At 42.3% G+C, this 16,551-nt stretch overlaps 1 protein-coding gene across 2 annotated transcripts in view; it reads left to right on the top strand.

Moving 5' to 3' along the window:
- LOC105935923 (ephrin type-B receptor 1-B) overlaps positions 1–16,551 on the top strand; it is a 243,498-nt gene that overhangs the window by 64,569 nt on the left and 162,378 nt on the right. For both annotated transcript variants that reach the window (XM_012876547.3, XM_012876546.3), the window contains exon 2: positions 15,744–15,808. In XM_012876547.3, coding sequence (XP_012732001.1) covers positions 15,744–15,808 — 65 coding nt within the window. The remainder of the gene's footprint in view (positions 1–15,743; positions 15,809–16,551) is intronic.

Here is a 16,551-nt window from a genome sequence, read left to right as displayed (position 1 = left end):
ATCTGCTCATCGCTACTAAAATCTTAATGGCTTAGCTCTTACAGTTGAATACCTTATTCATAGCGCCAAGTCCGCTCTACTCTGTGCATAACTGAAAAGCTGTGTGATGTAAATTTCATAATCTGTAACCACCCGTTATAGTCCCTTAGGGGGCCTCTGCGGATGTCCATGTGGAGGCCGGGTTTTTGTAAGCAGACTGGCTATTCTTGCCGATAGACACCTCCCACTCCCAGTTAGAGGATGGCGCCAAACACTCAGAATATAAAGAGAGCTATGTTTCAGATAGTGCGCAGAAGAAGAAAAGCAAAAACAAAAGACAAAACAGGAAACAAATAGAAACCAGGAGGTGCAATAAAATAAGTGACAAAGAGTGGGTGTGTTTGAGAAATTGGGAAGTCAGCCAAAAATCTGGTTCAACTGTCTGTGAACTGTCGGGGACAAGTCTGCCTTACCTGTTTTGTGAGTGAAAAGCCTGATAAGAGTTGTAATTACCTTGTTATGGAACAGCAAATTGCTAAATTTTCTTTTAAGCAGACAGACGGGCTAAGGTAATAAGAGCGGTAATGAGTCTTGTGATGATTGTTTGAGGATAGTGCTGCTTACTTATTAAGCTTCTTACTTACACACTTTTAGCTTCTCATGAAGTATTGTCGGTGCATTCAATTTGAAAATCATGCCTTTTATTTGTGTCTGTGTGTTAAGTGTGAATTCTGAGCTGGTGCCTCGCCAGAATTTCATTATGTTTACATTATGACAATAACGATTCTTGATTCTTATAGATCAGTTTTTGGCTGTCAGAAATTTTGAGAAATGAGAGATCTTTTGTTTTTAATAGCTCATTATTTTTCATAAAAAGTTTTACATTCAGAACATATTCATTAGCTTCACCTTATGCAACTTTCCTGGATATATATATATTTTTTAAATAAATTTGTATACATAATTCATGTGCTATTTATTGGAGTCAGTGCTCCACTGATTAATATAAGTAGGTACTTTTAATCAGTACCTACATAAGTAGGTACTGATTAAAAGTACCTACTTATGTGTAAATAGAGGAGTAGGATAAATCACGGAAAAGTTCAGATAAATTCAATGGTTCAATGGTTTAGTTTTACAGAGGAAATCTTTAGTGCAGTTCTATCTTTTTGCTTATTGAAAGGAAACAACTATCAAACAGCCACAAATCTTCTTTTGGCATCACTTAATAATCAAGTCAGGAAATTAAGCACAATTATAGTTCCTGTTTTTGGTCTTTACTTAAGATCAATGTATTCTCGCAAGTAGAGATCATTGTTGACAATTTTCCATGGGTAAGCTCTGATTAGCAGGTCTAATTCTGAAAAAGATCGTTTATTTTCCCCTCATAAAAACTTAGAATCACCATTTTTGGTCTATAATTGTCTCAACCAGCAGCAAGTAAATTTGTTGTACTTTTTCAGTTTAATAAAAAAAATTGGATCAAAGTTAGGAATAAATACTTTAATACATAAATGGGGGTCATTTTATGATTTTTCTGTTGGATTCAAAACCACTACCCATAACAAAGAAGGGGAAATCATTTTTTTTCCTCGTTTGTGCTTTGTTCCTTAGAAACAGAAATCAGAATCAGCAGATCAAACTTTAAAGACAACCAAAAATTTGTATCAGATAGGAAAGGCGTGATTGGATCATTTCTATTTACAAGTACTTAATTAGAGTGAAAAAAGAAACACCACTCATATCCTGTCATTAACAAGACACAACATCAAAAATAATCATAAAAGAGAAGGCAAAGCCACAATGAATAAAGAGCAGGAGATGAAAGTTAATGATAAATGAAGACTGAAGAAGGGATGCCCTGGGATGAGGGGGAAAAAAAGAGTGTTGCAGAGGGAAGATGGATTGATGAGAACGAAGGAAGAGAAAGAAGGTAAAGAGAAAGCGGGGTGAGTGAGTGGGCGGTGGGGTTATGATGAATTAAAGATGACACTCTCCTGCAGCCTGGTTTCCAAAGATCACTCTGTCTGCTAATGTAATGTTAATGAATGCAAATAATGTTCCTAACCTCTCTCCTCTGACCGAGGCATGAGAAGAGGCGCAAACGAAGTATCAGGAACACCAAGAAAAGATGGTAAAAGATAGAGGGATGTAGGCAAAGTCATTAGAGTACAGAAGTGATGTCTTGGTTAGATGCTAGTACTCTGAAATCTAATTGACCACAAACTTTATATTTATGAAATTTTACTGGGATAAATCTTGTACCTTCTCCTTCCATTCTACGACAAGTCAATTTCAAACTGATAATCAAGGAAACAAGCTTCTGGCTGCAAGGTTGAAACTTAAATTGCATGCGGTGTGGAGGCCCAGATGTGTGAGGCCAAAAGAGAATGTCACCTTGCTGTGATTATAGGATAATTTCATCAGGTTCTGCTGATACCGTATGTACATTATTTGTCCTTCCACGGCAATCTCTCTGACATCTGCCGGTGATCTAATTTTTTTGTCTAGCTTTACTCCTGCCTATCTTCCCATGACTTCCTTTTATGTCTCACACTGACCACATCTACTTTTGTGCCGGAAATGTTATTGTCACTCAGCCAACGGCAAACCCTGAACTCCGTTAATGCATCTGTTTGTGCGATCTGTGATTTGCAAGCAGCTCATTTAAATCCTTTCTGTGTCTCGGCAAAGCAGGACTCATGCGACATCACTTTGAGCTAATGTCTCAGAGGATGGCAGATTATTTTTTTTGTCCAATTTTCAAATCAGACACATTGTCATGTGTGTCTTTAGGGAGACACTGAAATAACACATTTGTTTTGACATGCTCCTGTTGAAAGTTCTGTCTATTCTATTAAAGCAACCAAAAGTATTCAATGTGACTGGAAAAGCTTTAATGTGGTGCAAAGTACAAACGTCTCACATCCATGTTTGTGAGGACTGTCCTCTGTATTGGACGTGGTAGACATCAGATATTGTCTCTTCTTAATTCATGTTACCATCAAGCAGTCTTGAGCTATGAAAATGGTTATAGTTTTTAGTAGTGGTACCACATCCAGTTCACGAGGCAAAACCTTCCAGAATGTTGGGTTCACAAGAACTTGGCAGGATGAGATATTAACAATATTTTTACAATGATTTCCCTTTTTTATTGGTCACAAACAGGAATCTGTAACCATCGTATAAGTCTATATGGAAATAGACTTGGCCAAAAATAAGCATATATTGTGTTTTTTATGCTTAATATAATGTTATATAATATATTATTAATTAGGGTTATATTATATAATATAGCCCTAATTAACCAGAAATAGCCGCTATTTCTGGTGTTTTCATAAATAGAAAGAAATTTGATGACTTCACTTTTACAAGTAATAGTGTGATACTTTATTACCCTGCGTTTTTAAATTAGCTCAACCTTTATAAACATGTGGGAAGTGACCATTATCCTTTTAGGTAATCTAATAGAAACCCTTTATTGACTATTGGGTGCTTCAAGCTGCTTGAAATGTATTCATACTATAATCAGATAATATCTAGTATCTGTTGAAAACATTGCTTTATATTCATAAATCCTCCAAGTGGTTGGTTTATTATTTTGGGAATTGTTGTTTGCTAGCCTCTTTTTAGTCATGTCTGTCAACACAACAGGACAACTCAAGAACTGCTTCCTTGCTTACTTCAAAATAAGAGTCTTAGATACAACGGGTTGCAAGGCTTAAAATCACACTCTTTCATATAGAGGTGTGGCTGATAGCACATATAGTTTATCTTCAGGGGAAATATCTGCATGCTTTGTTCCGAAAATACTCCAGTCTGTCAAAAGAATTGCTTTTATATTCATAAATCCCTTGAGTGGACCACTGATTAGTTTGAAAGATGCAGCACTTCTCTCTTGTTTGTTTGTCAGCCGCCCCATATTAAGATTCCAAGCTCAGCAGGCTACCATGGGGTTTCATCATTGTTAAGTGCTCATTTCAGTCCTGCTGATTTCTCCTGTGGTATTTCATCTTCGTCTTTCTTTCTTTCTGCCTGTCATCCTTTTGGGGGGTTCTGTCATTTTTTTTTTCTGTCCTAACATCCTGATTCTATTCACGTCAAGAGATAAGCCTTACCTAAATGAAGTTATCTTAGGGCCTCAGATCTTTCATTTGCTACAATAACAAAGAGAATGCCTTTTCCTGCCCGTTCACCCTCCAGCATCTGGACATGATTGTCTCATTGAATTACAAAATGTACTAGAAACCTTGGGCAGCACGACGTAGAGGAAAAAGGTTAAAAGATAGATGAATGGAAAAGATGGAATGGGGATGGAAATCCACCGAGAATCGTCTGGTGTATTGATGAAGGTGCCGGGAAGGCTACGAAGAGAGGCTTCTGCACATGTTAAATCGACCAGCAAGCATGCAGTCATACAGACATGGTTACAAAGGAGGGAAATATACAGACATGGAGCTATTTTGAGGTATTCTTAATAATTAGGCTTATTCATTGTAACTTAATAAAAATTAAGGAGTTGGATAATCTGTTGTATCTGTTATTCTCTATCTGAACTCTAGAAACATTATTTGGGTTAGAGCTTATAATTTATAATAATACATGTACACAAGATGTATCATGCAACCGCTTGCTGACGTGTAATTGCGCGAAGAAGGCTGTTCCTTTATCGATCTGTAACGTAGGGCCCCATCAATGTTTAATGCAGTCTCTCCCTTACTTTCATTTCTCTTCCTCTATCCAACCCCCCACCCACCCACCCACCCAAACCCCCAAACCCCAACCCCCCACCTCACCCACCCTCTATCTGTGGAAACAGCCCACCATTTTGTATTGATCTATCACTTGCTGCTAATGAGAAGGAGCAGTGCTCTCTAGGTCCCAGCCTCATTCTTGGCTGTGGCTCTGCTTCTTGTGACTTCTGAGTTTTGACTAGTATGATTCAGTGTATCATTTTGAAAGAGCCTTTTTACTATAGAACCTCCCACATCCGTTGTGCTGTAGAGTAAATAATATTCTATGATGTAGCTACAGTGAGTCTTCTGCACTGACACCTACAAGCTGTTGCTTTCCAGTAAATTTATGAGGCGTATTTACATAGTCAGCATTAGGCTTTTAATGTGGGTAGTTTTCCCACAGTGTGAACGGAAATTAAACTTGGCTGTGTTAAAGTACAGATTGACATGACATGGCAGTATATAATTAAAGGAGAAAAACACCCTGAAACATGAGGTACTGCATATGTTTTGTCTCACCTTTTCCACCAAATTACCTTTAAACTAGTAATTTAAAAGTTATTGAGTTTAAACAGAACATTTGTGTAAATTCTTTAATGACTAAATTTGGATCCGTTGTTACTATTGGAGTCATGTTTTGTTTGTTTTACATCTGCTTTCTTATGTTTAGAGGAGATGCTGTTGTTAGAAACCTCAGTCTGTAAGAATTTCTGTCCTAAGTTGTAAAAATCATAACCTTCTAAACCCACCTCCAAAAACCACAAGCACCAAATGTCATGGTTTTCAGATGACGAGCCCACATGCAGATACGAACGGGAGGCAATGCACAGTTTTAAGATTTTTATTAAAGGAAAACAGGCAGGTCTATGGACGGAACTACAGGTGACTCGGCTGGGTCAGAACGTCACGGCTGGAGAGTCTGTAAGAAAGAGCAAGTGAGTTCTTCTGAAATAAGAGCCAGGAAACTTGCTAGGAGTTGCGCTGCTTACCATTAGGTTGGGCGGACCTAACCGGGAAGAAGTAGCGTCAGAAGAACTCTATGTGACTACTCAGATGGAGGTAGGTGGCTAGTGGCTGAGGGCGGCAGATGTAGCTGGCGAGGAATCCGAGGCGACATCATCGGCAGCGGTTGACAGATGGATTGACCAGAGTGAGCACAGAACCAACAGAACCCGGGAAAGGGGATCTCAGGCCTCGCTGGGTAACTTCCAGGAAGTATGAGGGGAGCGCCAGAGCAAAATCTGAGCAGACAGGTCTGCTGGTCTGTTTCTTCGGACGGGACGTCAAGACAGGTGAGTGCATCCAAGCACCAAAATCTGGAGCAACAGAGAGGTGCAAAAAATTACTCAAAAAAGAAGAGTAACAAAAAAACTCACAAGCTGGTTTCCGAGAGTTGGGACAGAGGCCACGTCGTACCACGACTGGTTAAGGCTCCGGCGTCTTCCATCTGCCAGTGCTCTGCTTAAGAAGCCAGAGGAAGCCGCCTGCAACGAGCTGCAGGTGTGGACCACGCCTCCTCAGCCAACTAGACACACCTGAGGAGTAGAGTTAGAGCAGCCAACACAGAGAACCCTGACACTACCCCCCCCTCATTGTCCAAAACGGGCTTAATCTGGGATACATGAAAAGTGGGATGAACACGAGAGTGAGGGGGAAGACGTAAGCGGACGGTGGTCGGGTTGATAACCATAGGGACCAGTAAACCGGGGAGCAAGCTTCTTGGCGGATGGGTTAGTCAATACATCTCTGGATGATAACCAAACCCTCTGACCGGGGCGATAATGGGGAGCTGGTCTGCGGTGCTGGTCAGCAAACCTCTTACTCCGCTCTGCGGTGCGAGTGAGTGCTGTAACCGTCTCTTTCCATATCTTCTGGCAGCGAGCAATATAGTCGTTGATGGAGGTGAAGGGAATCCTGAGTTCGTCTGTGGGTAGGAGTGGAGGTTGATATCCTAAGGCAACTTCAAAAGGTGAACGTCCCGTGGCTGTGGTGATGTGAGAGTTCAGGGCATACTCTACCCAAGGCAAAAACTTGTTCCAGTCGGTAGGTGAAGATGACGTGAGGCAACGGAGAGTGGTCTCTAATTGTTGATTCATTCGTTCTGTTTGGCCGTTGGTTTGAGGATGGTATCCGGAGGTGAGCGTGTAACGGGCACCCAGAGCGGAGCAAAAGTGCCGCCAGACCTGAGAAATAAACTGGGGACCCCGGTCAGAGAGAATGTCAACAGGGATACCATGGAGCTTGAAAACATGTTTAATGAGGAGTTGGGCAGTCTGGAGGGCGTTAGGTAGCTTACGGATGGGAATGAGATGACAAGACTTCGAAAAACGGTCAACAACAGTCAAAATCGTTGACATGCCTTGGGAAACAGGGAGTCCAGTAACGAAATCAATGGCAATGTGGGACCATGGACGTTTGGGGATAGGAAGAGGATTCAACAACCCAGAAGGTGGCTGGTTAGAAGACTTATTCTGGGCGCAGACAGGACAAGCTAAAACATAGTCTCTGACGTCCTTGGTCCACGATGGCCACCAGAATCGCCGGGACACCTGAGACTGGGTTCTATAAATGCCCGGATGGGCGGAAAACTTAGCATCGTGACACCAACGTAAAACCTCCGGACGAACAGATTGGGGAACATACTTTAGTCCCGGTGGACCCGTACCAGGATCCGGATCTAATAGTTGGGCCTGGTTAATCCTGTCCTCCAGATCCCAATGCAGACCTCCAACAGTGCATGTGGGGGGAAGAATAAGTTCCGGCTCCTTCTCTTGTTCAAATGGGGCAAATTGACGAGACAGAGCATCTGGTTTAATGTTTCTGGAGCCTGGTCTGTAGGTTATGGTGAGGTTGAAACGAGAAAAAAATAATGACCAACGGGCTTGCCTTGAGTTGAGTCTACGGGCTGTCTGCAGATAGGAGAGGTTCTTGTGATCTGTCCATATTATGATGGGCTGCTCGGATCCCTCTAGCCAGTGCCACCACTCCTCCAAGGCTAACTTAATGGCTAACAGTTCACGATCGCCTACATCATAGTTCTGCTCGGCAGGGGACAAGCGACGGGAGAAGAATGCACAAGGGTGTAACTTTTTATCTATCTCAGACTGTTGGGATAGGACCGCTCCCACACCTGTGTTTGAAGCGTCTATTTCAAGGGTGAATTGTTTCGCAGGATCAGGGTGAACGAGTATGGGAGCCTGGGAAAAACGGGACTTAAGTCGATTAAATGCCTCATCGGCTTCAGGACTCCAGCTAAAAGGGACCTTGGTGGAGGTAAGAGCATGTAACGGGGAAGCTATCTGGCTGTAGTTCCTGATAAAACGCCTATAGAAATTAGCGAACCCAAGAAAACGTTGAAGCTGTTTACGTGACTCAGGAACTGGCCACTCCGTTACTGCTTTTATCTTTTCTGGGTCTGACCTCACTTGACCGCCTTCCAAAACAAGACCGAGGAACGAAACTGAAGTCTGGTGGAACTCACACTTCTCGGCTTTTACAAACAGGCGATTTTCTAGTAATCGCTGGAGAACAAGTCGCACATGTTGCTTGTGTTGTTCTAGGTCACGAGAGTAAATCAGGATGTCATCTAAATAGACAAAAACAAAAACATTCAAAAAATCCCGCAGGACGTCGTTTACCAATGCCTGAAAAACTGCCGGGGCATTACACAAGCCGAAGGGCATGACTAGGTACTCAAAGTGACCTAACGGAGTCTTAAAAGCCGTCTTCCACTCATCCCCCTGTCTCACCCGAACCAAATGATAAGCGTTGCGCAGATCAAGCTTAGTAAAAATCTTGCCATTCTGGACTGGCTCGAGGGCTGATGATAATAGAGGAAGCGGGTACTTATTCTTGACGGTTATCTGGTTAAGCCCTCGATAATCTATACAGGGTCGAAGGGTCCCGTCCTTCTTGCCCACAAAAAAGAAACCAGCCCCTAATGGGGAGGAAGAAGGACGAATTAACCCCGTAGCCAAAGACTCACTGATGTATTTCTCAAGCGATTGACGTTCTGACCTGGAGATGTTATAGAGCCGACTCACCGGTAGAGGGGCCCCAGGTAACAAGTCAATCGCACAGTCGTATGGGCGATGTGGGGGCAAAGAACAAGCCTGAGTTTTACTAAATACCTGCTGTAAGTCGTGGTAATCCTCTGGAACGCGAGAGAGGTCAATCATGTCTCCGCAATCTGTCAAGGAAGTAGAGGAGACGGCTACGGGCCGAGCGGACTGCAAGCAGCGGGAATGACAAGGAGGTGACCATGACTCCAGTCGGGACTCAGCTCAATTAAACTGCGGATTGTGGACCCTTAACCAGGCTATTCCAAAAACCACAGGTGAACGCTTTACCGGGAAGACAAAGAAGGAAAGATGTTCCCGATGGTTACCGGAAACTATCACTACCAATGGTCGGGTGCGATGGGTAATAAGAGTCAATCTCTGCCCATCTAATGATGAGACCTGGAGTGGCTCGGGTAAAAGATCGACAGGTACTCGAAGCTGGTCCACAACCGCCTGATCTATGAGATTAAAATCAGAGCCTGAATCTACTAGAGCTGAAACATCAAAACTTTCCTGGTCGAATATTAAAGTAACTGGTAAACAACAACGAGAACCAAATGACGCCTTAACAGCCTCCCGGGGAATAGATCCCAACCTGTCCACCGATCCCCCCGTTAAGAGCGGCGGACTCGGTCTTTTGGCCGAACAGGACAATCTCTGAGGTAATGACCCTCACCTCCACAATAAAGACATAAGTTTTCCGAGACACGCTGCTGACGTTCCTTATTGGAAAGACCAACCTGCCCCAACTGCATGGGTTCAGGAGGAGGTGTAAAACAACGGGGTTCCTTCTTGGTAAATGTAGAAGAGGTGGAGGTGGATGATTGCAAGGCAAGGTTGGATCTAAAACGGGTTCGGCTGCGTAATCGGGAATCCAAACGGATAGCAAGTGCTACAAACTCCTCAAAATCCTCAGGTTCCTCAACCCGAGCTAACTCATCCTTTAACGACTCGTCTAGAGCCTGAAAGAAAGCTGCCTTTAACGGTCTTGGCTGCCAACCCGCAGCAGCAGCAAACGTACGAAACTCCACGGAAAAATCAGATACGCGTCGACCGCGCTGTTTCAAAGTGAGGAGATGACGAGACTGTTGTGCCGAATCCAACTCAGGTGAAAAAATTGTCTTAAATTCAGCAATGAAGTCCTGAAAAGTAATCCCAAACGACTGACAATCAGGGAATCGAGCCTCGGCCCACCTAAGAGCCCTACCCGTTAGTAGACGTAAGACATAAGATATCCTTACCTCATCAGAGGCGAAAGTCTGGGGAGAACGGTTAAACACCAGTTTGCACTGGAAAAGAAAACCACCGCAACTTCCACCGTCACCGGAGAATTTCTCCGGACAAGGTGACGCGCCCTCAAGTGGTGGAGTCCAAACCTGATTCTCCATGCTCGGAGCGTCGGAAGGCGGGGGTAACGTGATCCTGAGTGACAGGTGACGTCTTCGCGGAAGTGACTGTGTCCACAAGTAGGCTAACCTGAGCGGCTAATCTCTGAAGCTGTTCCTGAGTAGAATTGACAGCAAAACCTAGCGACTGCATTTGTTCCTGCTGTGCGGCTATCTGCCGCCCGAACGTATCCGCTGGACTCTGGTGGCCGGAGCCTTCTTCTGTCATGGTTTTCAGATGACGAGCCCACATGCAGATACGAACGGGAGGCAATGCACAGTTTTAAGATTTTTATTAAAGGAAAACAGGCAGGTCTATGGATGGAACTACAGGTGACTCGGCTGGGTCAGAACGTCACGGCTGGAGAGTCTGTAAGAAAGAGCAAGTGAGTTCTTCTGAAATAAGAGCCAGGAAACTTGCTAGGAGTTGCGCTGCTTACCATTAGGTTGGGCGGACCTAACCGGGAAGAAGTAGCGTCAGAAGAACTCTATGTGACTACTCAGATGGAGGTAGGTGGCTAGTGGCTGAGGGCGGCAGATGTAGCTGGCGAGGAATCCGAGGCGACATCATCGGCAGCGGTTGACAGATGGATTGACCAGAGTGAGCACAGAACCAACAGAACCCGGGAAAGGGGATCTCAGGCCTCGCTGGGTAACTTCCAGGAAGTATGAGGGGAGCGCCAGAGCAAAATCTGAGCAGACAGGTCTGCTGGTCTGTTTCTTCGGACGGGACGTCAAGACAGGTGAGTGCATCCAAGCACCAAAATCTGGAGCAACAGAGAGGTACAAAAAATTACTCAAAAAAGAAGAGTAACAAAAAAACTCACAAGCTGGTTTCCGAGAGTTGGGACAGAGGCCACGTCGTACCACGACTGGTTAAGGCTCCGGCGTCTTCCATCTGCCAGTGCTCTGCTTAAGAAGCCAGAGGAAGCCGCCTGCAACGAGCTGCAGGTGTGGACCACGCCTCCTCAGCCAACTAGACACACCTGAGGAGTAGAGTTAGAGCAGCCAACACAGAGAACCCTGACACCAAACAAGCATCTAACAAGTTTCTCTTGGAACTTGTTAGATCAGTAAACTCTGTAAATCATCCGGACGTCTACATTCTCAATGGGATGTTAATGGAGCATACTGTTTTAGTAGTGCTAATATCTCTAATGGCAGTATAAGATGCTAAAAACTGTTTAAAAAGTCAACTCTAATTAATTGTCTTTGTTTTTAAACAACAAAATCCTATTGCTATGATCATTAAGAATTAGGTTCTGGTTTTCGTTTGTGTTTGTGTTCTTACCAGTTTTTTATTGTTTACTCCCTTCGGGGTTTTTTTTCCATGTAGAGTGTTCCTTATTAGTTTAGTCCTTTGCACTTAAGTTTAAAGTTTATTTCCTTGTGTTCTGCTCTACTCATGTGTAATTACTCTCCTCCCCTCAGCTCTCTGCTTTTCTCTCTTCCTCAGCTGCTACTCATTTTCTGCGATTAGCGCATCTGGTTTCTTTGTCATCTTCCTTCTCACCTCACTGAAGGATTATTTTGTTGCCACATCTTTTGTTCCTTTTTTTATTACCTGTTTCACATTCATGTTCCATGTCCTGTTCTCCTTGCACCAAGTTGTAAGTTTTGTGACTTTCTGCATGTGGGTCCTATTGCAAAGCAAACATGACTCTATTTTGCAGTGACTGGTCTTTCACAAACATTGCGTGGCATTGCCTCTGCTCCTTTTATACATACTTAATGTCAAGAGAAACATCATATTGTACACCATACACATTTTACATGTTGTACATATTTAAAAAAAATCTTGATCTGCTAACATTGGTATCACCAAGTTTTTATTTTAATAAAAACTTAAATAGGCCACACAATTATGTGTATTTCTATGATTGAATGTAAGACATAGGTTTCAACAGGACTTCTTGGTTTTCAAAATGGTTACGCATATGTGTTAAACAAATCCACTATTTAGATAGTTTCGTCTATAAAGGGCAAAGAATAGTAAAACTGAACTCTGTTTATCATTTTTAGAGTTGTATTTTTCTATCAAATGTAATTAAGTAAAACTAAAAACAGTGTTGAACTAAAAACTGAAATGAGAAATATTTATGTAAAATGTAAAATAATAAATATTTATAATTTTTTTTCAGTTTAGAAAAGATAGATTTTGTTGTTCCTCACATCAAGGTAGCCAAATAATGGTTAGTAAATGAATGAAAAGCAACACAGACACATGGGACATTTGTAGAATCCCCTGTGCGTCTGGACAGGTGTTGAAGCTGTGGCATGACTGCCCCACCTTGCTGCTAATCACCACTTAGTACACTCCATTTACTCATGTGCTACTTTGATATTCTGCTAATGGTGGACATTAGGTCAGATGATGGTGTTCGTCTTGCCCTCCCATGAGGCCTCTGACCTTTTTTTGTCCCTGACCCACATTGTCTTATACTTTATCCCCCCTCTTTTTCAGTGTTTTAAAGGAAATGGAAAATGGCCTACCAAGTACCGGTGTGGTTAGACTAAAGGTTCTGTGATTTCCCCTGAGAAAGAGCTGGCCGTCCCCACAATGCTTTCTACACAGGGAGCTGTTTCATGGTCCTATCTCCCCAGCTGACAGCTAGTCTTAAGAGCAGGCAGGCTGGAGCTGGCTGACTGTGGAAACTAGACAGGGAAAGGCTGATCTTAAGGAAATTGAAATACTCAGACGGAAGCTGAGTGTGAACAAGACTGTCCCTGAAGGTTTTGCAGAAAATTGCTCACTGTGTTGGCTGCTGCAGGTAAAGTCTGTATGTATTTGGCTGTGTCTTATACATGTGTGTATCAGTGTGTATCTGAGCTATCTTAGCTAACTGGTTAATGTCTATGGACAGAACCTTCCTGTAAGACGAGGGAAATTAATGAAAGGATTTCCTAACAATGACACTAACACAACTTTGTTACATGAACAGGATAGGTTTTATTAGTGATCATATATTTGTGGCTGATTTCCAATCTCCTATAATAAAGCTCTTCCAACACAAATTTGTGACTATATGGATTTCTCTTTAGGAACTAAAATAAAACAGTGTTTAAAATATTTCTCTCTTTTATAGCCTTCTTGCCATGAGTGGCCATTATTATAAACAGCAGAAGAACAGCAGTATGTGGGTGTTGATAGCACTGTTGCCTTGCCTTGTACTTTTCAAAATAAGAGACACACAATCCCAACACAACGTGAAGATTGCGTCTAAACTGGTGACACGAGGTCACATAAGCGAGCAAGTCTCAGGAGTTAATTCACAACATGGACTGTGAGAAGTTACGTAATTTTGTAAGTGGAAAACCCCGACATTTTGTATGAGCCCCCAAATCCTTTTTAGAAGAATATGATCTCGCGAGTCTAGTTGCCTCTGCTGTTGACGGATGCATGACCATGTTTTAATTGCACCTATTGTGAATTGCCCCACGGCACAATTTGCAACCGATGATGGAGTGGACACAGTGCGAAGTCGGTGTGAATGCGCTGATAAAGGTATAGTGGATGATCGGCTTTCGGCTTCTAGTTCCGGGGGTATCATCTTATCTATTGGCTGTCCCGCATGCCAATCTTTGTGTCCCGCTCATCTAACACCAATGTGCATTCATCTTCCTCGTTGGTTTCCTTTTGCTGTGCATGTGCACGTCTAGTGCTTATGCATCCAGTGAGCTTCGGTTTTAGCCATTTATTGTAGCTCCACTGCTCTCTCACTATATTTTGAAAATGGCTGAGAGTCGCGAGAAGCAAACTGTCTTACAAGTTTATGAGAAGAAGAGGAAATCCTCAGAAGAAAGAAATAAGACTACAGTGGATTTTGGAGATGCTTTCATGCGATCCCCCTGAGGAGTGGAAGAGCAGATAGGCTGGTCTTGAGCACACACAGTTATTCAAAAAGTTGCTTAGCCGTTCCTTTGCAACATTTCCAGAAAAATCGTCCACTTTACCTTTAAGTCTGGCTGTCTGTTAAAGCAGCCTGAATGAACAGGCAAAATGTCTCTGTAGAAATACAATTGCATTTTAAATGGCTTCTAACAACATTTGTGCTTTCTCTGACTTAATTTTGAAAGATATGGATGCATGAAATATCTATCTGAGTCTTCTTAGTGCAGCAACAAATTTGGCCCTTATGTGTGATGCATTAACCGATTCATTAAAGGTAGCATTTTTCAGTTTCTGATATGTTGTGATCCCCACTCCTTAAATTTTAAGAGGGAGGATCTGTTTCTTTGTATGTCACGAGACTGGTTTATTTTCTGTAAACGAGTTACTTTGCTTTCATTACCCAACCATTGCTGGGAGAGTGGAAAGCGTTCGAAACGAAAACAGTTCCTCTGAAAATTCCCGAACTACCCTGCTTATCTGCTACAGACCATCACCCAGGCATACCATTCCTCCTTCAGCAAATTAGTTTTATCTGTTATCCGTCTGTTGGAAACAAGCACCATCAAGGACATGTTCTGGCATGCAGCATTTAATATTTGAAATGTTCTTTCACCCTCACTAAAATTTATTATTTATGGCAGGGATGCACATTATGTAAAAGTTTCCCAGTCAAATTCTAACACATCTCTTTGTTATCTATAAATCAGACTGAGAAAAAACAGATAAGATCAGTTTCTTTGTGCCAGCTGTCACATTTTCTTACCCTTTCCTAGAGCACATTACTGAGCTTCATGATGTCAGTGTATGGCAAAGGCACATACTCATCAAAACTGAGCTGACTAACTTCTTCAGTGAGCTGCCAGACTGATTTATCAGTGAAGTTTCACTGACAATTACAGCAGGATGACAGCAAGAAGATCTTACCTTTGTGATTTTCCCATTCTTAGAGGACAGTGTTTTCTCTATGTTTATTCTTCTATGCCTTAATCTTTGCGCAACAGATGTTTCTCTTTGAGATTTAAGCTGTAGAATTCTTTTGTATTCTATTCCAGATTTTGTGCAAATGTCAAATCAAGTACAGTAAAACATATTTTTCAGTGTCATCAAAGCTCAAGGAAATCTATATGCTTTCATTAGTCTCAGTCATAAGCGTCATGAATCTCTGACCTACTCCATATCAGAGATTTTCCCACTACAGTGATGTTAATAGCTTTTCTCCCTTTTTTGAAGAGATTTTTTTTCTCTAGCTTAACAGCATGCAAAACTATGCAGCATTTCTGCACCCAATATCACAACGGTCCTAAAATTTCTACCCACTTGCCCAGAAGTGACTGCATATCATGCAAAAACATGCATTCAGTTGATGCAAACAAAGGCAGGATGTGCATATTGTAGTCATTCTCACAGAGAGAACACAATACAAAGCTGAGCATTTAACAGCATGACAGAAGCTCTCAGGCATCCCTCCCAGCAAAGTGCCCAGGATTTGTTTCCATGTTTCTTGTCTTAACAGAACTGAGGCAGAGATGGATGAATCACTGTGGGGGTTTCGTCTCCTTTCTGCTCATAGATGATAGTGTCAAGTGATCACTGGGCCTTGAATGCAAGTCATCTCTGTCGAGGGGTACTAAAAATAGGTTTTTGGAGGCTAACTACTGTGTTTCTCTCTATTTTCTTGTCTTTGCTGCAGAAACTTTGATGGACACTCGGGTAGCCACGGCAGAACTGGGCTGGACGGCATATCCTAACTCTGGGGTAAGTTGGCAGCTGTCAACACATCCTTATTTGAAGTAAATGTTTGATATTGAACTATCGTCTGTTCAGGGCAAAGTAGCTTGATAGCCTGGTACGTAACTTAACACCGTAGACGCTCAGATCCATAGGAAGAGAGGAAAATAGGCACAAAAATAGGTAGGACAGGGGTATAAACTTAAGTAGTTCCCAATGTAGCTCCCATTAAGGGCATAATTTTCTCTGTGTCCGGGTTTATAATGACTTAATAATATAATGGGTCTATGTAAGCCACAGCCCACAGTACCTAAGTCCCTGTTAATGGAAGCTAGTAGATACTGTAGCCATAATAATACTGTAATGATACATTTATGCAGTGGCGTAGAGGTATGAGAGTGAAAGTAGGGGGTTTGAGAATGGAAATGCTCTGGCATTTAAAGATTTAAATTGAACTTTTTTAAGCCTTTAACAATTTGAATGGATGTGAAAGGACTCTTAAGATCCAATAAAGGGCAAAACACCCAGAATGTATGGAGTAGTCACTGTTTTAGTTTTATTAACTAAATAAACAGTTAAACGGATTGCTGCACAATTATGGTAATGAAGCTAAGTAGCGTTTTAAGGCGTAGTTTTCAGGAATGTAATTCAATAACCCTATGAAAAGCTCCATAGCCCAGATCTGGTTTAAACTGCAGGAACTCTTCAGAACAGACAGTAACTGTTTCCTGCGTTTTCTGGTTCTTTGAGTTTTTATGAAGCATTTTATA

Source organism: Fundulus heteroclitus, chromosome 6 (assembly GCF_011125445.2).
Source record: "Fundulus heteroclitus isolate FHET01 chromosome 6, MU-UCD_Fhet_4.1, whole genome shotgun sequence".
Taxonomy (NCBI): Eukaryota; Metazoa; Chordata; class Actinopteri; order Cyprinodontiformes; family Fundulidae; genus Fundulus; species Fundulus heteroclitus.
Note: the sequence above shows the minus strand (reverse complement) of the source record. Positions and strands in the feature narration are given on the sequence as shown.